The 23,558-nt window shown below is 48.6% G+C and overlaps 1 protein-coding gene across 22 annotated transcripts in view; it reads left to right on the top strand.

Moving 5' to 3' along the window:
- The window catches only part of ACYP2 (acylphosphatase 2), a 219,599-nt gene that overhangs the window by 50,456 nt on the left and 145,585 nt on the right, over nucleotides 1–23,558 (top strand). For 5 of the 22 annotated variants that reach the window (XM_024109679.3, XM_042861193.2, XM_024109680.3 and 2 more), the window contains exon 1: nucleotides 18,136–18,528. The exons of 1 other annotated variant lie outside the window; for it this stretch is intronic. In XM_024109679.3, the coding sequence (XP_023965447.1) occupies nucleotides 18,505–18,528 (24 nt within the window). In that variant the 5' untranslated portion in view covers nucleotides 18,136–18,504. Of the gene's footprint in view, nucleotides 1–18,029; nucleotides 18,529–23,558 lie in introns of those variants that run through there. 16 more of the 22 variants (XM_042861187.2, XM_042861186.2, XM_065590702.1 and 13 more) reach the window with 13 other exon arrangements.

The following is a 23,558-nucleotide window of genomic DNA, read 5'->3' as shown; positions in this document are numbered from 1 at the left end:
CCATGAATTTTTGTTTACTGCCCCTGACCTATCCATGACTTTTTACTAAAAATACCCATGACTAAAACATAGCCTTAATTATAAGGGATAGCAAACAGATCAAAGCAGATTATCTAGCAAATAAAACAAACAGACAATCTAAGCTTAATATACTAAAGAAACTGGTTATAAGTAGCAAATTCTCACCCTCAATGTTATTTTAGGCAGATTGCAGAGATTCTTGAAGGCAAGCTGCCCTTGCATGCAACTTAAAACTTCAGATATTCCATTCACAGGCTAGACAACCTTCTAGCCTGGGCTCAGTCCTTCTTCTCTAGTTCAGTATTTTAGTTCTTAGGTGTTTCCAGCTGTCCTCTTTCTTGGGCGGGGAGTCAATGAAGAACAAACCATGATGATGTCACTCCCCTGCCTTAAATAGTTTTTGCATATGGTGGGAGTCCTTTGTCCCCCAGTGTGATTCCCACTCCCAGTTAATGGGAAAATACTAGTATTATCATGAAGTCCAGTACCAGTTGACTTGGTCACATGACCCTGCAGCCATAACTCAGAGGCTGTTTGTAGCATCCCCAGAAAGACTTCCAGGTGGGAGATTAGCATCTTCAAAGACCTATTGTTTTCCCTAATGGTCCTTCCTAATCGGCCATCCAGACTGATTGCATTCTGTCTAGTGGGGTTCCCCAGGTGTAAACACATTTGTAATAGATGCATAGACAATATTCCTAACTTCAGATACAAAAATGATACATGCATATAAATAGGATAATCATATTCAGTAAATCATTACCTTTCCAATGGTCTCTCACATGATCTTGCATAAAATACATCTTAGTTATGTCATAACCATATCTCTATGAAGAATGTGGTGGCATAGTGCCACATCCATCTCCTCCTCCAAAGCTACTTAGGCCTGATCTAAGAAATTAGGTCGGTATAACTGCGTCACCCAGGAGTGTGAAAAATCCACATACCTGAGCGATGCTGTTAAACTGACCTAACCCCCAGCGTAGACAGTGCTTGGTCAATGGGAGAATTCTCCTGTCAACTTAGCTACTGCCTCTCGGGAGGTGGATTATCTTCCTATGCCAATGGGAGAACCCCTCCCGTCAGTATAAGTAGCGTCTTCACTGAAGCGCTGCAGTGTTTTAAGTGTAGATAAGTCCTTAGGTAATACATTGCTGTCTTGCTAATTACCCACAGACATAATGTACTGTTTTCATTTGAAGGGCCATCTTTGCTAATCTCGTTTCTCTCTCTATTCATATCTCTCCCTGCCCTTGTCCTTCCTCAATTACCAGTCTGACTTCACACTTCCTGTTATTAATGAGAGGCCAGGTTACCGAGAAAAGGTGGCATGAATTTTAAAGAGGTCCTGTCAAGAAGTTTCGAGCCAGAATTTAAGATATCTTACTATGAGATTTTACAAAAGCTTATATTAATGTTTTCATGATATTTTAAAAGAAATGTTTAAATGAAAATATTTCCTTGAGATTTGAGGTAAAAATTTCAAAAGTGCCTTCAATGGGAGTTAGGTGCCAAGTCTGTGGTTTCCCTCTACAAGTGTTTAGCAACACATGAGGAGCAGAAGTGGAAGCAATAAGGGCCCGATCCAGAGCCTCTGGTAGTCAATGGGAACATACACATTGACTTCAATGAGGTGCGGACTGGGGCTTATGTTTTGGGCACATAGTGTGATGGAATAGAGAAACATAGGTATTAAGAATTAAGGAAAAGGTATAGTCAAAGGTGGAGAGGGAAGGGAGGAGAGGTCAGTCAAAGGAAGAGAAGTCAGGAATAGTGATAGTTTAGAGCAGTAGTTCTCAAACTTTCGTATTGGTGACCCCTTTCATATAGCAAGCCTCTGAGTAAGACCCACCTTATACATTAAAAACGCTTTTTTTATATTGAACACTATTATAAATGCTGGAGGTGAAGTGGGGTTTGGGGTGGAGGATGATAGCTTGCGACCCCCTGAGGGGTCACAACCCCCAGTTTGAGAACCCCTGGTTTAGAGGTCATGGTAGGAGAGCTGAGGAGCAATATGGAGTGAAAGATATGAGACAGCAGAAATTCAGTGATGGAAAGGTCTGTGAAGAAGCAATGTTGAATAAAGATGAATGCAAGGAAGTGGCTGTGATTGTGGGTGGGAGAATAAATCCAAGGTTGCATGTTGAAAGGCAAAGTAATGGTGACAAGTTGGAGGTTAATGTGTCTGATAGGAATCAGTGTGAAACTGAAATCAATGAGGTTGAGGGTGGGGGATTGAGAAGAGAGGAAGAAAGGTAGTAAGATGTTCAAATTAAAGAATAATTAGGAGGGGACAGAGTTGAGGGTGGTAGTAAATGACAGCAACATGGAGAGAGAAAGCTGAGAAGAGTCTGATGGAGTGGATTCAAAGAAAAAGGAATGAAACAGAGAAAGGGAATGGTTGGAATCAGCATTGTGACAGGAGGAGATCTATGCCACTGGTACACTTTTTCTTGCTAGAAGCCTTGGCTTGCGATACATGAGTGACAGAGAGAGCAGAATCCAATGTTTCAACATCTTTGCTGTGTGAGGTGCAGGAAATAGATCAACAACATAATGGTGAAAAGCAAATTACATTTTTAAAAATTCCCCTTTAATCATCTAAGGTGACAGTCACACAGGTAAAAGATTCTTTTTGTGTATAAATGTATAATTTTTATCTTGACAGTGTTTAACTGGGTTACGTATCAATTGCAACATTTTCTTGAGAAAAACAAGAATGTAGCCATTAAGTTTTCAATGATGGCATTAAAATTCCCCCAAAATTATCTTCCAGGACAGTAAGATTAATTAATAGATAATGGGTGAGATTCTGTCCTGCACTTGGAGTGAAAGCTAAGAGAAGTCCATAGCTGTGTTGCTCAGAGCAGGAATAGGTGACAGTAGTAAAAACACCTGAGCTTTCTCTATAGTAGTGCAAAAAGACTAAGGGCAGGTCTACACTACGGGGTTAAATTGACCTAAGTTATGCAACTCCAGCTACGTTATTCATGTGGCTTAGGTCGACTTATTGAGGTGTCTACACTGCACTGGGTCAATGGGAGAAACTCTCCCATCAACTTACCTTACGCTTCTCAATTCGGTGGAATACTGGAGTCGATGGGAGAGCGATCTGCGGTTGATTTAGCAGGTCTTCACTAGACCCGCTAAATTGACCCCCGGTGGATCGATTGTCGCAGCGTTGATCCCCGGTAAGTGTAGACATACCCTTAGTGTAGTAAGGCCCTAAGGTAAAGGTAGCTCAAAACAGTTACCACAGGAGGAGCACAATTGCCTTTGATGTGCACCAAAAGGGGCCTGGCCTGGATAAGTGGGCATGACTAAGTGATTTATAAATTTCACTTATGCTAAGATACTTCAGAGCTGTAAAATTAGTATAGGGCAATCTGCTCTCTCAAACTGAAGTTGGTCTTAGGCTGCTTTAAGTTCTCCATAAATCAGACACATAGGGGGTATGCCAGGAGAGTGATACTCTGACAGCTGTTCCTTGGCACTTGCTTGCCGAAAGAGTAACAAATCAGGCCAAAAAAAAAAAAATGTAGTCATTTCAAAACACTCTCCAAATTGCCTAAAGTTATTGCTATAAGGAATGCTGTCTTCATAAGATAAATGGTTCAGAGAATGACCTAACAATGGTTTGAAGAGAGGGGCTGTAAATTTTTGTGAGAACAACATTAACATCTCATGGTGGAGATGTTCAGGCACCAGAGGAAACACACAGACCACACTTTTCATAAACTTCCTACAGTAGACTAAGTGAAGAGTGTCAGTCCATGCGTTGCATGGTGGAAAGCTGATAAGGCCAATGGACCTTAATAGAAGTCAAAGACATTTTGACCAAAGTGTAGGAGATAATTCTAGATAAAAGCAAAGAATGACCATCTACTCCCTTTCGAGCTTCCCACCAGGAAAATACCTCCCACTTCATTGAACATTTATCTAGTTGAAGGCTTTCTGCTTTCTAATAGGATCTTTGACTTCAACATAATGCTTGCTCTGGTGTTCCCAGCAAATCAGAATCAAAGCCATCAGCCTAAAAGACTTTGAATCTGGAGAAGATGAGAATGGAGTATGTGTTTCCAGCTAATCAGCCAGTTCATACACATTCTCTTCTATTACTGTCAAGTATCAGAGGGGTAGCCGTGTTAGTCTGAATCTGTAAAAAGCAACAGAGGGTCCTGTGGCACCTTTGAGACTAACAGAAGTATAGGGAGCATAAGCTTTCGTGGGTAAGAAGTGAGGTTCTTACCCACGAAAGCTTATGCTCCCTATACTTCTGTTAGTCTCAAAGGTGCCACAGGACCCTCTGTTGCTCTTCTATTACTGACTCCCCTCAGATAGAGACGATAGTAGTGAGGAAGCCAAGGTGATAGCAGTAGGTAGGAGGACAGTAGTCCACAAAGTCTCCATGAATCAGGAGGATCTTAGGAACAATGCATGAATGGAATAGATGCTGGTTCAGGGGAAGAACTAGTCAAAAGAGAAGGAGAAGGTGGCCTTACTGAGTCAGGTTACCAAGAAAACTTTACACAGGCATCAAGATCCATCCCTGAAAAGAACAAGACTGTCACAGCTGGCACGAGGGTCCTTGAGCTCTGAGGTCTAACTTTTCTCAGGGGGTGATTTGGTACCAAAGCCTGGGACACAGCACTTCAACGTCTATTTAATGTATTCATACAGTAAACTGTTGTTCTAAAACTATCTCTATCCTGTCTTGCACTGAATTGCTGGTAGAGGGCAGCAAATGACAAAGAGATTTTCGAACTGTGCTATATCAGGTTCTCCTTTTACATGACTGCAGAATCTTTGGTTCTCAAAACAAAATGGTGCTACCTTTGCATTAGCAAGAGATCTGAAATTTGTAAATGGAAAGGTTTCAAATATGAAATACAACTCTTTAAATGTGTTTTATTTTTCTTTGAACGATTGTTCATGTGTATTCCACAATAGGTGTGCATGCTCGCCACGTGCACTGGAGCGGGAAGTTTTCCCCGTAGCAGTACCCATAAGGGAATGCCCCAGCGACCCCTGGAGTGGTGCCTCCATGGTGTGGTATAAGGGGCGCTGCGCGCTCCCCCCATCCTCAGTTCCTTCTTGCCGTCAGTGAAGGTGCTTCGGAACTGCTCTACTCCAGCTTTGCTGTAGCTCATCCCCGAAACTTCTTGTTCGTTCAGTGTATGGTACCTGTAGCTAGTTTAGTTAGTTTAGTTTAGCTAGAGTGCCCGGGCTGAGGCATCCCCCATGTCCCAGGTTTTAAGTTGTGCAACACTTGTAGGCGACCTATGCCACTGAGTGATCCGCACGCAAACTGTCTATGCTGTTTGGGGGAAACCCATCTCAGCAATAGCTGCAAGATTTGCAAGTCGTTTAAGCCTCGGACCAAGAGAGAAAGAGACATTAGGCTCTGGGCTATCCTGATGGAGTCGGTGCTGACCCCAGCTTCGGCGCGCTTCTCCGAGTTGGCACCAGGCACCGCGGTGTCGGTGCGTGGTGACCCTCCAATGCCATTGACTAATCGGCACTGCTCCCAGTCCATGGGGCACACTAAGAAGGCTAAGAAGAAGCCTTCTTTGCCGTGGCACCAGAGTAAACCCAGGACAGAGGCTAGACCCACGTTGGGCAGTCTTCGATCCCTACCAGCTTCTAGGCCTCTGACTCAAGTCGAGTGGAGTAGCCCGGCCCATTTGGAGCAGCCCTCCCCGGATGTCCGGATGCCCTCCATACTGGAGGCGCTCAGGTGGCCCCAGATGTTATGTCCATGCCGGTACCAGGAGCACCGCCGATGTCGGCCCTGCGCTCCACAGGCAAGCCACTGCTGGGATCTCCGCAGTCGCCCCCGGCTCGGTACTGGTCTCAGTTGAGGGAATGTTCCCGACACCATTCGCCACCCAGCGACCGTTCAGGGCAAAGTCTACGTGGATTGCCCTCAATGCCCACCAGGCTGTCTGGTTGGGTTCCGTCTGACCAAGACTCTTGGCACCACTCCGCCTCGAGGAGCGAACACCGACAGGACCGAGGCAGACATCACCAAAGGTCCTCGTCTCAGAGGGGCTATCGCAGCTGGTCACAGCACAAATGTCGACGTCGTTCCTGTTCAGCGTCCCACTCCAGGACCACGCCACAGCACCGCCTCTGCAGCTCCGGGCATCGATCGCCGGCGTCTCACGTCGCAGGTCTGCCCGCTGGAGCCAATTGTGGAGCAGCTGTAACCGACAGTACCAGTCCTTCACATCGGGATCGCTGTCCCGTGGTCGGCATCGCTCCCGGCGCTGCCGCTCCTTCCGTTCCAGGGATAGTGGCAGGTTGTATGTCAGCCCAGCCTCCCTTTGTAGTCGTCCATTGATTGGTCAGGCCAGCCAGGCCAAACAGTCAGTTCTGCCTGTGTCACAGCAAGTGCAGTGGCAAATGACCCTGTGGCTGGCCCAATGGTACCAGTGGGCACCGTGGCCCCAAACACAGCCCCTGGTAGGGGCGCACTCAGTGGCCGGAACCTCAGAAGGACCATCGGCCTCCCTCTCCAGACCTCCGAGGAAGGAGTTGGTGGGATGTACATCCTCGGCACCATGCCCGGAGACCGACCAGGTGGTGGACACTCCAGTACTGGTGGACACCTAAAGTACCGTGCCAGCCTCCTCACCCTCCCTGGATGAGGTGATTATGGCCCCTCCTCCCTCTGTCCCGCAGGAGGACTTTAGGGCCCACCAAGAACTCTTATCTCATCAAGCCTCAACCTCAAAGCAGAGGAGATGGAGGAGCCCTCGGACTTCCTGTTTAACGTGCTGTCCTCTTCGGCACATGGCAGGGTGGCCTTGCCTCTCCATGAAGAAGTGGCAAAAATTTCAGATGCCCTGTGGCAAACCCTGGCCTCATTGGCCCCCATCAGGGTATATGATTGCGGGCCGCGAGACCTTTCGCTGATGTTGACCATCCGCAGGCACGGTCCCCCGCAGCTCCCAGTAGCTGCGGTTCGCCATTCCCGGCCAATGGGAGCTGTGGGAATGGCGAACCGCGGCCATGGGAGCTGCGGAGGAACGTGCCTGCGGATGGTCAACGTCAGAAAAATGTCTCGTGGCCTGCAATCAGATTATCCTGATGGGCCGCATGTGGCCCGCAGGCTGCAGGTTGCCCACCACTGCTCTAACTAGTCACTTCTTGAGGGAGAGAAACCAGCCAGTCGTGTTTGAACTGAGCTCCATGAAAGAGGGAGTGTATGCAAGCAGTTTGTGACTGCTGTGTTCAAGGGCTGCTGTATATAATGTAAAATAAGGAAGTTGCACTAAGAATATGCCTAGACAGCACATCACTGATTTCTCCTCCCAGAACAAGGCCCTGACATCTACTACTACTTCGTAGAGATGCAACAGTACTGCGGCCTGTGGATCTCTGGGGTTCTGTAGAGAGATGGCTATTCATAAGGTGCTAGCTCTTGTTTCTACCTGATAAACTGCATTAAAGAGACAAGGTGGGTGACGTAACATCTGTTATTCTACTAACTTATGTTGGTGAATGAGACAAGCTTTCTGTGTAAGCTCAAAAGTTTGTCTCACTCACTGTCAGAAGTTGGTCCAATAAAAGATATTACCACACTCACCTTGTCTCTCTAATATCCTGGGACCGACACAACTACATCAACACTGCATACAAATTGCATTACAGATATATAAATACAGTAGAATCTCAGAATTATGAACACCTTGGGAATGGAGGTTGTTCGTAACTTTGAAATGTTCGTAATTCTGAACAAAATGTTATGGTTGTTCTTTCAAAAGTTTACAACTGAAGATTGACTAATACAGCTTTGAAACTTTACTATGCAGAAGAAAAATGCTGCTTTTAACCATCTTAATTTAAATGAAACAAGCACAGAAAGTTTCCTTACCTTGTCAAATTTTTTTAAAACTTTTTTTTTAGTAGTGTACATTTAACACAGTACTGTACTGTACTGTATTTGCTTCTTTCTTTTTTTGGTCTCTGCTGCTGCCTGATTGCATATTTCCGGTTCCAAATGAGGCATGTAGTTGACTGGTCAGTAGGGCTGTCAATTAATTGCAGTTAACTCACGCGATTAACTAAAAAAAATTAATCGTGATTAACAAAATTAATCACGATTAATCACACTTATAACTATAGAATACCAATTGAAATTTATTAAATATTTTTGGATGTTTTTCTATATTTTCAATATTGATTTCAATTACAACACAGAATACAAAGTGCACAGGGCTCACTTTATCTTATTATTTTTTATTACAAATATATGCACTGTAAAAATGATAAGCAAAAGAAATAGTATTTTTCAATTAATCTCATACAAGCACTGAATTGTTATTGTGAAAGTGTAACTTACAAATGCAGATTTTTTTTGGTTACATAACTACACTCAAAAACAAAACTGTGTAAAACTTTAGAGCCTACAAGTCCACTCAGTGCTACTTCTTATTCTGCCAATCACTAAGACAAACAAGTTCGTTTACATTGACAGGAGATACTGCTGTCTGCTTCTTACTTACAATGTCACCTAAAAGTGAGAACAGGCGTTCGCCTGGAACGTTTGTAGCCGGCATTGCAAGGTATTTACATGTGAGATATGTTAAACATTCATGTGCCCCTTCCATGCTTCGGCCACCATTCCAGAGGACATGCTTCCATGCTGATGATGCCCGTTAAAAAACTAATGTGTCAATTACATTTGTGACTGTACTCCTTGGGGGGAGAACTGTATGTCTCCTGCTCTGTTTTACCCGCATTCTGCACATATTTCATGTTATAGCAGTCTCGGATGATGACCCAGCACATGTTCGTTTTAAGAACACTTTCACAGCAGATTTGACAAAACGCAAAGAAGGTACTAATGTAAGATTTCTAAAAATAGCTACAGCACTAAACCCTAGGTTTAAGAATCTGAAGTGCCGTCCAAAATCTGAGAGGGACAAGGTGTGGAGCATGCGTTTAGAAGTCTTAAAAGAGCAACACTCTGATGCGGAAACTACAGAACCCAAACCACCAAAAAAGAAAATCAACCTTCTGCTGGTGGCATCTGACTCAGATGATGAAATTGAATATGCGTTAGTCCCCACTGCTTTGGATCGTTATCAAGCAGAACCCATCATCAGCATGGAAGCATGTCCTCTGGAATAGTGGTTGAAGCATGTGTGACGAACTGGGACTGTTCTTACTGTGGTCTGTGAATGCTGACAGGGGAATGTGGCTAGGATAGTCTGCCCGAAGGCGAATACCTGAGCGTGTAACATGAGAACCCAGGAAGGGGTTGGAGGCCAGGTGACACCTTGGCCCGGGAAACTGAACAAAGGCTGTGGGAGGGGTCGCTGAAGGCAGAGTCTTGGAAGCTGGGTGGTGAGATGGTGGGGAGGCAGAGATTGCTCTGACCTCCCAAGGGGGGCTGGGATGCCCTGGGACCCCAAGATGGACCTAACTGAGGGGGTCCCTGTTGTCTGTGCCTGCAAGACCTGTCTTGGACTGTATTCCTGTCATCCAAATAAACCTTCTGCTTTACTGGCTGGCTGAGAGTCATCGTGAATCACAGGAGGCCGGGGGTGCAGGGCCCTGAGTCCCCCAATACTCCGTGACAACTGGTGGCAGAGGTGGGATCTACTGCACCCCGTGGACAGCGCTTCCTGCAGTAAGTGACTGGGGAGCAGTAAAACGAAGGGGGATTGACGGGGACCAGGCGTGCTGAAGAGTGAGAGAGAGACGGTTATTACCCCTGGGAGTGTGTGACCAGCGAGAAGGACTTTTGCAGTAACAGGGTCCCCCGGGGGGATCGCAGCGAGTGGTCCCAGGGGCGGAGGAGTCTGCAGCTCGACCCTGGCAGAGAGGTGGTGACCTCGAGAAGGGCTGGCACACTAGGGGTCTCCCTGGGAACTGTGGGGAGCTGTGAGCACACAGGCCGGTGAGTGGCCAGCAGGAAGATGTATGCCAAGCGGCTTAAGTGCGACCTGGTGGAGCTGTGCAAGCAGAGGGGGCTGCGCATTGGGAGGCTCACCAAAGAACAGCTCATTGCCCGGCTGGAGGCGGAAGATCGCGCAAATGAACTGCTCCCTGTGTCTCAGGGAAGCAGCCTGGCAAATGCAGCGCAGGCACCAGAGTCTGTCCCAGCTGGGAGTAGTCAGCCGGCTGCTGAGGGCTTCCCGAGACCCCTCCTTCCTATGCCTAGGGGAAGGGTGGGGAGGAACCCAGCAAATACCGAAGGCGCCGTGACCCCCCCGGCCAGCAGGGGATCCTCCCGGCGAAGCTCGCCGGCCAGCAGAGGATCCTCCCGGCGACGTTCGGCATCCGTGGAGCGGAATTGGCTGGAATGGGAGAAAGAGCTAAAACTGAGAGAGCTGGAGGATCGTGAACAACAGAGACAGCGTCAGCATGAACGGGAGGAGAAAGAGAGACAGAGACAGCATGAACGGGAGGAGAAAGAGAGACAGAGACAGCATGAAGAGAGACAGCGTCAGCATGAACGGGAGGAGAAAGAGAGACAGAGACAGCATGAACTGACGTCAGGAGATGCTTCTACGGCCACAATGTTCTGAAGATTCAGAGCAGGCGCAGCAGGGACAGAAGGATTGTGAGGAGGTTTGGCAGCATGTGACCTCCAGAAGAAGAAAGAGGAGCGTCCATGCACCAGCAATGGAGATACAGGTGAGCAATCGTTTCCATGTTCTCTCTACAGGTGCTAATGCGGAGAGTGGACTAGATGGCCCATCTGAGGGAAGGGAGCAGAAGGAGACTCCACCGATTGGAAGGCAAAAGATGCACTGTCCTAGGGATGGGGGTTCCACGACCACCACTCCCAAGAGGAGGAGGAGGGTGGTGGTGGTCGGGGACTCCCTCCTCAGGGGGACTGAGTCATCTATCTGCCGCCCTGACCGGGAAAACCGAGAGGTCTGCTGCTTGCCAGGAGCTAGGATACACGATGTGACGGAGAGACTGCCGAGACTCATCAAGCCCTCGGATCGCTACCCCTTCCTGCTTCTCCACGTGGGCACCAATGATACTGCCAAGAATGACCTTGAGCGGATCACTGCAGACTACGTGGCTCTGGGAAGAAGGATAAAGGAGTTTGAGGCGCAAGTGGTGTTCTCGTCCATCCTCCCTGTGCAAGGAAAAGGCCGGGGTAGAGACCGTCGAATCGTGGAAGTCAACGAATGGCTACGCAGGTGGTGTCGGAGAGAAGGCTTTGGATTCTTCGACCATGGGATGGTGTTCCAAGAAGAAGGAGTGCTAGGCAGAGACGGGCTCCATCTAACGAAGAGAGGGAAGAGCATCTTCGCCAGCAGGCTGGCTAACCTAGTGAGGAGGGCTTTAAACTAGGTTCACCGGGGGAAGGAGACCAAAGCCCTGAGGTAAGTGGGGAAATGGGATCCTGGGAGGAAGCACAAGCAGGAGAGCGCAAGAGGGGAGGACTCCTGTCTCATGCTGAGAAAGAGGGACGATCATTGAGTTATCTTAAGTGCCTATACACAAATGCAAGAAGCCTGGGAAACAAGCAGGGAGAACTGGAAGTTCTGGCACAGTCAGGGAACTATGATGTGATTGGAATAACAGAGACTTGGTGGGATAACTCACATGACTGGAGTACTGTCATGGATGGATATAAACTGTTCAGGAAGGACAGGCAGGGCAGAAAAGGTGGGGGAGTTGCGTTGTATGTAAGAGAGGAGTATGACTGCTCAGAGCTCCGGTATGATACTGCAGAAAAACCTGAGAGTCTCTGGATAAAGTTGAGAAGTGGGAGCAACAAGGGTGATGTCGTGGTTGGAGTCTGCTATAGACCACCAGACCAGGGGGATGAGGTGGACGAGGCTTTCTTCTGGCAACTAGCAGAAGTTGCTAGATCGCAGGCCCTGGTTCTCATGGGAGACTTTAATCACCCTGATATCTGCTGGGAGAGCAATACAGCGGTGCACAGGCAATCCAGGAAATTTTTGGAAAGCGTAGGGGACAATTTCCTGGTGCAAGTGCTGGAGGAACCAACTAGGGGCAAAGCTTTTCTTGACCTGCTGCTCACAAACAGGGAAGAACTAGTAGGGGAAGCAAAAGTGGATGGGAACCTGGGAGGCAGTGACCATGAGATGGTCGAGTTCAGGATCCTGACACAAGGAAGAAAGGAGAGCAGCCGAATATCGACCCTAGACTTCAGAAAAGCAGACTTTGACTCCCTCAGGGAACAGATGGGCAGGATCCCCTGGGAGAATAACATGAAGGGCAAAGGGGTCCAGGAGAGCTGGCTGTATTTTAAAGAATCCTTATTGAGATTGCAGGAACAAACCATCCCGATGTGTAGAAAGAATAGTAAATATGGCAGGCGACCAGCTTGGCTAAACAGTGAAATCCTTGCTGATCTTAAACGCAAAAAAGAGGCTTATAAGAAGTGGAAGATTGGACAAATGACCAGGGAGGAGTATAAAAATATTGCTCAGGCGTGCAGGAGTGAAATCAGGAAGGCCAAATCACACTTGGAGTTGCAGTTAGCAAGAGATGTTAAGAGTAACAAGAAGGGTTTCTTCAGGTATGTTAGCAACAAGAAGAAAATCAAGGAAAGTGTGGGCCCCTTACTGAATGAGGGAGGCAACCTAGTGACCGAGGATGTGGAAAAAGCTAATGTACTCAATGATTTTTTTGCCTCTGTCTTCACGCACAAGGTCAGCTCCCAGATTGCTGCACTGGGCAGTACAGCATGGGGAGAAGGTGACCAGCCCTCTGTGGAGAAAGAAGTGGTTCGGGACTATTTAGAAAAACTGGACGTGCACAAGTCCATGGGGCCGGATGCGCTGCATCCGAGGGTGCTAAAGGAGTTGGCGGGTGAGATTGCAGAGCCATTAGCCATTATTTTTGAAAACTCATGGCGATCGGGGGAGGTCCCAGATGACTGGAAAAAGGCTAATGTAGTGCCCATCTTTAAAAAAGGGAAGAAGGAGGATCCGGGGAACTACAGGCCAGTCAGCCTCACCTCAGTCCCTGGAAAAATTATGGAGCAGGTCCTCAAGGAATCAATTATGAAACATTTAGAGGAAAGGAAAGTGATCAGGAACAGTCAGCATGGATTCACGAAGGGGAAGTCGTGCCTGACTAACCTAATTGCCTTCTATGATGAGATAACTGGCTCTGTGGATGAGGGGAAAGCAGTGGATGTGTTATTTCTTGACTTTAGCAAAGCTTTTGATACTGTCTCCCACAGTATTCTTGCCACCAAGTTAAAGAAGTATGGGCTGGATGAATGGACTGTAAGGTGGATAGAAAGCTGGCTAGATCGTCGGGCTCAACGGGTAGTGATCAATGGCTCCATGTCTAGTTGGCAGCCGGTTTCAAGTGGAGTGCCCCAAGGGTCGGTCCTGGGGCCGGTTTTGTTTAATATCTTTATTAATGATCTGGAGGATGGTGTGGACTGCACTCTCAGCAAGTTTGCAGATGACACTAAACTAGGAGGCGTGGTAGATACACTAGAGGGTAGGGATCGAATACAGAGGGACCTAGACAAATTAGAGGATTGGGCAGAAAAAAACCTGATGAGGTTCAACAAGGACAAGTGCAGAGTCCTGCACTTAGGACGGAAGAATCCCATGCACTGCTACAGACTAGGGACCGAATGGCTAGGTAGCAGTTCTGCTGAAAAGGACCTAGGGGTCACAGTGGACGAGAAGCTGGATATGAGTCAACAGTGTGCTCTTGTTGCCAAGAAGGCTAACGGCATTTTGGGCTGTATAAGTAGGGGCATTGCCAGCAGATCGAGGAACATGATCGTTCCCCTTTATTCGACATTGGTGAGGCCTCATCTGGAATACTGTGTCCAGTTTTGGGCCCCACACTACAAGAAGGATGTGGAAAAATTGGAAAGAGTCCAGCGGAGGGCAACAAAAATGATTAGGGGTCTGGAGCACATGACTTATGAGGAGAGGCTGAGAGAACTGGGATTGTTTAGTCTCCAGAAGAGAAGAATGAGGGGGGATTTGATAGCAGCCTTCAACTACCTGAAGGGGAGTTCCAAAGAGGATGGAGCTTGGCTGTTCTCAGTGGTGGCAGAGGACAGAACAAGGAGCAATGGTCTCAAGTTGCGGTGGGGGAGGTCCAGGTTGGATATCAGGAAAAACTATTTCACTAGGAGGGTGGTGAAACACTGGAATGCGTTACCTAGGGAGGTGGTGGAGTCTCCTTCCTTGGAGGTTTTTAAGGCCCGGCTTGACAAAGCCCTGGCTGGGATGATTTAGCTGGGAATTGGTCCTGCTTTGAGCAGGGGGTTGGACTAGATGACCTCTTGAGGTCCCTTCCAACTCTGATATTCTATGATTCTATGATTCTATGAACTGGAACTGGCGAGATTGAAGGGCAGCGAACCCCCGGCTACGGTGAGTGAGGGGGGACCCAGGACTGCCCGGAGCTTTGATAAGTGCATCCTGGCCCCACGCAAGGAGGGGGAGGACATGGATGACTTCCTGGAGGCCTTTGAGACGGCCTGCGAGCTGCACCGGGTTGATCCCGCGGACAGACTCCGGGTCCTTACCCCCTTACTGGACCCCAAAGCCGTGGCATTGTACCGCCAACTGGAAGAGGCAGAGAAAGGGGACTACGAACTATTCAAAAAGGCCCTGCTACGAGAGTTTGGGCTGACTCCTGAGATGTACCGGGAAAGGTTCCGGAGTCAGGATAAGACCCCTGAGATCTCATATCTGCAACTAGCCGTCCGCATGGAAGGATACGCCAGCAAGTGGGCTGATGGGGCCCAGACGAAGGAGGACCTGGTCAAACTGCTGGTACTGGAGCAACTGTATGAGCGGTGCCCATCCGACCTGAGGCTGTGGTTGGTGGACAGAAAGCCAGAGAACCCGCGACATGCAGGCCGGCTGGCCGATGAGTTTGTAAAGAGCCGGTCAGGAGATAACAGTCCCACCACAACGCAGAGAGAGAGTCACCATGGGACCTCCCCATGGGAAAGTACAGAAAAACCCCATCAAAGGGGAACATCCGGCGTCAGGACCATCCGACCCACTCGGGGGGACCCATGGGACATGGGCTGCTACCACTGTGGCCAAAAAGGCCACATACGGGCCCAGTGCCCCAGGCTCAGGGACAGACTGAGCAGACCGAGCCCACAGAGGGTTGACTGGGTAGAGACCCAGCCCGGCGAGAGGCAGCATTCCCAGGGAAGGGGGGCTGGCAGAGTACCACCTGCTAAGGAGGGAGGAGAGCTCCAGGCCAGCTCCTCTGGGGGGCTGGATGCTCCAGACTCAGGGTTTTTGGTTTATACGGTAGGCGCGGGGCTGTCCCTCCGGAGAGAGTACCTTGTTCCCCTGGAGGTGGATGGGAGGAAGGTCAATGGATACTGGGATACAGGCGCAGAGGTGACGCTGGCCCGGCCCGAGGTGGTGGCCCCAGATCAGGTGGTGCCCAACACCTACCTGACCCTGACGGGGGTGGGCGGAACACCAGTCAAAGTGCCCGTGGCAAGGGTACACCTGAAGTGGGGGGCCAAGGAGGGCCCCAAGGATGTGGGGGTACACCCGTATTTGCCCACTGAGGTATTGATGGGGGGGGACCTGGAGGACTGGCCAAGCAACCCCCAAAGGGCACTGGTTGTGACCCGCAGTCAGAGCTGGCGAGGGGCACTGCGCCCTGGCCTTGGGGGGGGGGGTGCCTTGCCTGAGGCGCAGGACCCTAACCTGGTGGGGAGGGAACGCCCAGGGACACGGCTCAGGGAGGCTGCAGCTTCAGACCCAGCAGGCGAGAAAGAGCAGGTGGCCATCCCTGTCCCAGCTGCCGAGTTCCAGGCCGAGTTGCAGAGAGATCCCTCCTTGCGGAAGATAAGGGACCTGGCCGACCTCAATGCGGTACAGACCATGGGACGAGGTGGACGGAAAAGGTTCCTGTGGGAGAAGGGGTTCCTGTACCAAGAATGGGCTCCCCCAGGGAAAATGGAGTCAGGGGGGATCAGGAGGCAGCTGGTGGTACCCCAGAAGTATCGCTGCCAGCTGCTGGGCCGGGCCCATGACACTCCTCTCTCAGGGCACCAGGGAACCTGGCGTACCCAGCAGAGGCTGCTACGGAGCTTTTACTGGCCTGGGGTCTTTGCTACTGTCCGACAGTACTGCGGATCCTGTGACCCCTGTCAGAGGGGGAGGAAGGCCTGGGACAAGGGGAAAACAGCTTTAGGACCCTTGCCCAGCATAAAGGATCCTCTCCGGAGGGTGGCCAAGGTTAAAAGGGCGGCTCTAAACCAAGAGAGCCCAAAGCACAGACCCCCAGACTGGAGCGCTGGGAGAAGACCACAGCCCAGTTGGAACCCCAGAGGTATGTGGGTGGGAAAAGGGCACAGGCCGCATAAACCTTCCCACATGCGAACTGCGAGTGCCATCAAGCACCCCCGACCTAAGGGGGGGGCGTGAAACTGGAGGGGCCTGGTGTAATTCTCACCAAGGAATGGAAGGGATGCGGGGGCATCCATGGGAACGGGGGTAGATTCGAACTTCCCCGGGTCACTGGCTAAAGTGACCCTGCTCAGTTCGGTCTCGAAGGGGGGAGATGTGACGAACTGGGACTGTTCTTACTGTGGTCTGTGAATGCTGACAGGGGAGTGTGGCTAGGATAGTCTGCCCGAAGGCGAATACCTGAGCGTGTAACATGAGAACCCAGGAAGGGGTTGGAGGCCAGGTGACACCTTGGCCCGGGAAACTGAACAAAGGCTGTGGGAGGGGTCGCTGAAGGCAGAGTCTTGGAAGCTGGGTGGTGAGATGGTGGGGAGGCAGAGATTGCTCTGACCTCCCAAGGGGGGCTGGGATGCCCTGGGACCCCAAGATGGACCTAACTGAGGGGGTCCCTGTTGTCTGTGCCTGCAAGACCTGTCTTGGACAGTATTCCTGTCATCCAAATAAACCTTCTGCTTTACTGGCTGGCTGAGAGTCATGGTGAATCGCAGGAGGCCGGGGGTGCAGGGCCCTGAGTCCCCCAATACTCCGTGACAGCATGAAGGGACATATGAATCTTTAGAGCATCTGGCACGTAAATATCTTGCAACGTCAGCTACAACAGTGCCATGCGAACGCCTGTTCTCACTTTTAGGTGACATTGTAAACAAGAAGCAGGCAGCATTATCTCCTGCAAATTGTAACCAACCCTTGTTTGTCTGAGTGATGGCTGACTAAGAAATAGGACTGAGTGGACTTGTAGTCTCTAAAGTTTTACATTAATTTATTTTTGAATTAAATTTTTTTTGTACATAATTCTACATTTTAAGTTCAACTTTCATTATAAAGAGATTGCACTACAGTACTTGTATGAGGTGAACTAAAAAAAATTGTTTTTGTTTTTTACAGTGCAAGTATTTGTAATAAAGTGAGCACTGTACACTTTGTATTGCGTTGTAACTGAAATTAATATATTTGAAAATGTAGTAAACATCCAAAAACATTTAAAATAAATGGTATTCTATTGTTGTTTCACAGCACAATTAATCGTGATTATTTTTTTAATCGCTTGAGAGCCCTACAGGTCAGTTAGTAACTCTGGTGTTCATAACTCTCTCTAAGGTTCTACTGTACCTTAAATACCTGCATAAAGTTATTTTCAATGTTAGCAATTGACACGTTAACTAATCACAAATGGAAAAGAACATGTCCTGCATGATTAGGAAGGTGATCCATGAGACTCTATAAAAGTGTGGTCCACCCAATGAGTAACAATTGAAGAGGCTGCCCTAAGTCTCCTTATTCATTGGAGAAGTTGGAAGGGGTCTTTGCCCCAAGCTCCCTTGCTTCCTGGAGAGGCCAGGGAAGAGAGAGAGACTCCTCGACAGGCCCTATTCCAGATCCCCTCACACAGGGGGTGCCCTGACACTCCTCACTTTTTGCAGGTGGGGGTGAGTTCTTCAGTGGGGGTGCGGGTTAACACTACGTCGTGTTGGGGGAGGGGACTTCCTGGGACGGTCAGTGGGTCTCTCCCACTGCTGGAGGTCCTTATGGGGACCTCTCCCCTCATTAAGGGGCTGTCTCTGGGGTCAGCGGTCGGGGGAGAGTCCCTCAGGCTGGTTTGGGGGAGGGCTCAATATTGGAAGATCTCTCCCCTGCCTGCGGGGTCTCAGGAGTTTGGTGCCTCCCCCACCCCGGTGAGCGGTTGAGCCGCCCTCTCTGGGGGTCTCGGTGCGGGCTGTGCCGCAGTACTTGGTCAGTGTCGGGGCGCGGCGCTGTGCGACAGGTGCCGCGAGACACGTTCTCACAGCTCCCACCAGCGGGCCTGGGCAGGGCGCTTCGGGCCGGACACAGGCTCAGCCTGGCAGCCGGCTGCTTTTCCAAGAAACTTGAGCCCCGCGCGCTGCCGTCCGGGCCCCTCCAAACGAGCCCAGGGGGCTAGCGCAGGCGCAGCGCGCCCGGCTCCGCAGGTCCCGGGCACTCCCGCGGCGGATCCGAGCAGGCCGGCTCCCGTGCCTGCACCCCACCATGTCCGCCCTCGCCAAGGCCTCCGGCGTCCTCAAGTCGGTGGACTATGAAGTGTTTGGCCGGGTGCAGGGTAAGTGCAGGCGGACCGGATGCATGACGCGGCTGGGTGCGCATGCGCGGAGCTGCAAGTTCGTTCCCTGCGCGAATGCGCGTAGCTGGCTGCGGCCTCTGGCCCGTGCAGCAGCGAGCCCCGCGCCCGGGGAACAGGGAGTGGGTAGGGGACCCCACTCTCGCCGCCCTCCTCCATGAGAGAGAGGCGCCCAGTCTTTTTCTTATGGCTTGCAGGAGTGGCCTCAGCTGGGCAAACGTGTTAAAGTTCAGCATGCGTCTGAGGTCTGACTACTGTCAATGTGTAAAATAAAGGGCTTGTAGAGGTCCTGCTAGTGCCCGTCAAATGTGCATTATCGTTTGATGCTTCTAGGCAGTAATCTTGCCCCTCCCATCCATATAATTTTTCCAGAGGGTTGCATAAATGGGAAGTGACTGCCTAGGAAGGAGTACTGCCGAAAAGGATCTGGGGGGTCATAGTGGACCACAAGCTAAATATGAGTCAAGAGTGTAACACTCTTGCGAAAAAAGCGATCATTCTGGGATGTATTAGCAGGAGTGTTGTAAGCAAGACATGAGAAATAATTCTTCCACTCTACTCTGCACTGATTAGGTCTCCACTGGAGTATCATGTCTAGTTCTGTGTGCCACATTTCAGGAAAGATGTGGACGAATTGGAGAAAGGCCAGAGAAGAGCAACAAAAATGATTAAAAGAAGAACAGGAGGACTTGTGGCACCTTAGAGACTAACAAATTTATTAGAGCATAAGCTTTCGTGGACTATAGCCCACTTCTTCGGATGCATATAGAATGGAACATATATTGAGGAGATATATATACACACATACAGAGAGCATAAACAGGTGGGAGTTGTCTTACCACCTCTGAGAGGCCAATTAATTAAGAGAAAAAAAACTTTTGAAGTGATAATCAAGCTAGCCCAGCACAGACAGACAGTTAGATAACAAGTGTGAGAATACTTACAAGGGGAGATAGATTTCAATGTTTGTAATGGCCCAACCATTCCCAGTCCTTATTTAAACCGGAGTTGATTGTGTCTAGTTTGCATATCAATTCTAGCTCAGCAGTTTCTCGTTGGAGTCTGTTTTTGAAGTTTTTCTGTTGTAATATAGCCACCCGCAGGTCTGTCACTGAATGACCAGACAGGTTAAAGTGTTCTCCCACTGGTTTTTGAGTATTTTGATTCCTGATGTCAGATTTGTGTCCATTAATTCTTTTGCGTAGAGACTGTCCGGTTTGGCCAATGTACATGGCAGAGGGGCATTGCTGGCACATGATGGCATATATCACATTGGTAGATGTGCAGGTGAACGAGCCCCTGATGGTATGGCTGATGTGATTAGGTCCTATGATGATGTCACTGGAATAGATATGTGGACAGAGTTGACATCGGGGTTTGTTACAAGGATAGGTTCCTGGGTTAGTGGTTTTGTTCAGTGATGTGTGGTTGCTGGTGAGTATTTGCTTTAGGTTGGGGGGTTGTCTGTAAGCGAGGACAGGTCTGTCTCCCAAGATCTGTGAGAGTAAAGGATCATCTTTCAGGATAGGTTGTAGATCTCTGATGATGCGCTGGAGAGGTTTTAGTTGGGGGCTGAAGGTGACAGCTAGTGGTGTTCTGTTATTTTCTTTGTTGGGCCTGTCTTGTAGGAGGTGACTTCTGGGTACTCGTCTGGCTCTGTCAATCTGTTTTTTCACTTCAGCAGGTGGGTATTGTAGTTTTAAGAATGCTTGATAGAGATCTTGTAGGTGCTTGTCTCTATCCGAGGGATTGGAGCAAATGCGGTTATATCTTAGAGCTTGGCTGTAGACAATGGATCGTGTGGTGTGTCCTGGATGGAAGCTGGAGGCATGTAGGTAAGTGTAGCGGTCAGTAGGTTTCCGGTATAGGGTGGTATTTATGTGACCATCGCTTATTAGCACAGTAAGTAGGACTGGGAATGGTTGGGCCATTACAAACATTGAAATCTATCTCCCCTTGTAAGTATTCTCACACTTGTTATCTAACTGTCTGTCTGTGCTGGGCTAGCTTGATTATCACTTCAAAAGTTTTTTTTCTCTTAATTAATTGGCCTCTCAGAGGTGGTAAGACAACTCCCACCTGTTTATGCTCTCTGTATGTGTGTATATATATCTCCTCAATATATGTTCCATTCTATATGCATCCGAAGAAGTGGGCTATAGTCCACGAAAGCTTATGCTCTAATAAATTTGTTAGTCTCTAAGGTGCCACAAGTCCTCCTGTTCTTCTTTTTGCGGATACAGACTAACACGGCTGCTACTCTGAAACCTTTCATTATGCAAGGCACTGCATTTAGCCGTATGGAGTGGAAATCCATCAACCTCATGAAAAAACTCGTACAGATACAGACAGACATCATCTTCCTTTCCAAATGCAAGCAGATGGACATCATACCAAAAGGACTAAAGGTAAAAAATCCATTACAATCTACATATCACACAGACTATGCTGAGAGACTGTGTCACACACTCTCAAAGAAACTGCGAAATCACCTGATCAGCATCCTATACAGCAAACAGGGAAAGATTAAGAATGAGCTCTCAGAACTGGATACTCTCATAAGAAACCAACCTTCCACACAAACTTCCTCATGGATAGACTTTACAAAAACTAGACAAGCCATTTACAAGACAAACTTTGCCTCTCTACAAAGGAAAAAGGACACTAAACTATCTAAACTGCTACATGCCACAAGCAGCCACAACAGTAGTTCCCTTAACCCACCCAGCAATATTGTTAATCTTTCCAGCTATACTCTTAGCCCAGCAGAAGAGTCTGTCCTATCTCGGGGCCTCTCCTTTTGTCCCTCCAGACCCATGAATATGATACAGTTCTGCGGTGACCTAGAATCCTACTTTCGACGTCTCCGACTCAAAGAATATTTCCAACATACCTCTGAACAGCATTCTAACCCACAGAATCCTCCCTACCAGCACTACAAAAAAAAGGATTCTGCGTGGACTCCTCCGGACGGTCGAAACAACAGACTGGATTTCTACATAGAGTGCTTCCGTCGACGTGCAAAGGCTGAAATTGTGGAAAAGCAACATCACTTGCCACATAACCTCAGCCATGCAGAACACAACGCCATCTACAGCCTCAGAAACAACCCTGACATCATAATCAAAAAGGCTGACAAAGGAGGTGCTGTCGTCATCATGAATAAATTGGAATATGACCAGGAGGCTGCTAGACAGCTCTCTAACACCACATTCTACAGGCCATTATCCTCTGATCCCACTGAGGATTACCTAAAGAAACTACACCATCTGCTAAAAAAACTCCCTGACAAAGCACAGGAACAAATCTGTACAGACACATGCCTAGAACCCCGACCAGGGGTATTCTATTTGCTACCCAAGATCCATAAACCTGGATATCCTGGACGCCCCATCATCTCAGGCATTGGCACCCTAACATCAGGCTTGTCTGGTTATGTAGACTCTCTCCTCAGACCCTACGCTACCAGCACTCCCAGCTATCTTCGAGACACCACTGACTTCCTGAGGAAACTACAATCCATCGGTGATCTTCCAGAAAACACCATCCTGGCCACTATGGACGTAGAAGCCCTCTACACCAATATTCCACACAAAGATGGACTACAAGCTATCAGGAACAGTATCCCTGATAATATCACAGCTAACCTGGTGGCTGAACTTTGTGATTTTGTCCTCACCCACAACTATTTCACATTTGGGGACAATATATACCTTCAAGTCAGCGGCACTGCTATGGGTACCCGCATGGCCCCACAATATGCCAACATTTTTATGGCTGACTTAGAACAACGCTTCCTTAGCTCTCGTCCCCTAACGCCCCTACTCTACTTGCGCTACATTGATGACATCTTCATCATCTGGACCCATGGAAAAGAAGCCCTTGAGGAATTTCACCATGATTTCAATAATTTCCATCCCACCATCAACCTCAGCCTAGATCAATCCACACAAGCGGTCCATTTCCTGGACACTACTGTGCTAATAAGCGATGGTCACATAAATACCACCCTATACCGGAAACCTACTGACCGCTACACTTACCTACATGCCTCCAGCTTCCATCCAGGACACACCACACGATCCATTGTCTACAGCCAAGCTCTAAGATATAACCGCATTTGCTCCAATCCCTCGGATAGAGACAAGCACCTACAAGATCTCTATCAAGCATTCTTAAAACTACAATACCCACCTGCTGAAGTGAAAAAACAGATTGACAGAGCCAGACGAGTACCCAGAAGTCACCTCCTACAAGACAGGCCCAACAAAGAAAATAACAGAACACCACTAGCTGTCACCTTCAGCCCCCAACTAAAACCTCTCCAGCGCATCATCAGAGATCTACAACCTATCCTGAAAGATGATCCTTTACTCTCACAGATCTTGGGAGACAGACCTGTCCTCGCTTACAGACAACCCCCCAACCTAAAGCAAATACTCACCAGCAACCACACATCACTGAACAAAACCACTAACCCAGGAACCTATCCTTGTAACAAACCCCGATGTCAACTCTGTCCACATATCTATTCCAGTGACATCATCATAGGACCTAATCACATCAGCCATACCATCAGGGGCTCGTTCACCTGCACATCTACCAATGTGATATATGCCATCATGTGCCAGCAATGCCCCTCTGCCATGTACATTGGCCAAACCGGACAGTCTCTACGCAAAAGAATTAATGGACACAAATCTGACATCAGGAATCAAAATACTCAAAAACCAGTGGGAGAACACTTTAACCTGTCTGGTCATTCAGTGACAGACCTGCGGGTGGCTATATTACAACAGAAAAACTTCAAAAACAGACTCCAACGAGAAACTGCTGAGCTAGAATTGATATGCAAACTAGACACAATCAACTCCGGTTTAAATAAGGACTGGGAATGGTTGGGCCATTACAAACATTGAAATCTATCTCCCCTTGTAAGTATTCTCACACTTGTTATCTAACTGTCTGTCTGTGCTGGGCTAGCTTGATTATCACTTCAAAAGTTTTTTTTC

This window comes from Chrysemys picta, chromosome 3 (genome assembly GCF_011386835.1).
Source record: "Chrysemys picta bellii isolate R12L10 chromosome 3, ASM1138683v2, whole genome shotgun sequence".
Lineage (NCBI taxonomy): Eukaryota > Metazoa > Chordata > Testudines > Emydidae > Chrysemys > Chrysemys picta.
This window is presented reverse-complemented; position numbering and strand designations above follow the sequence as displayed.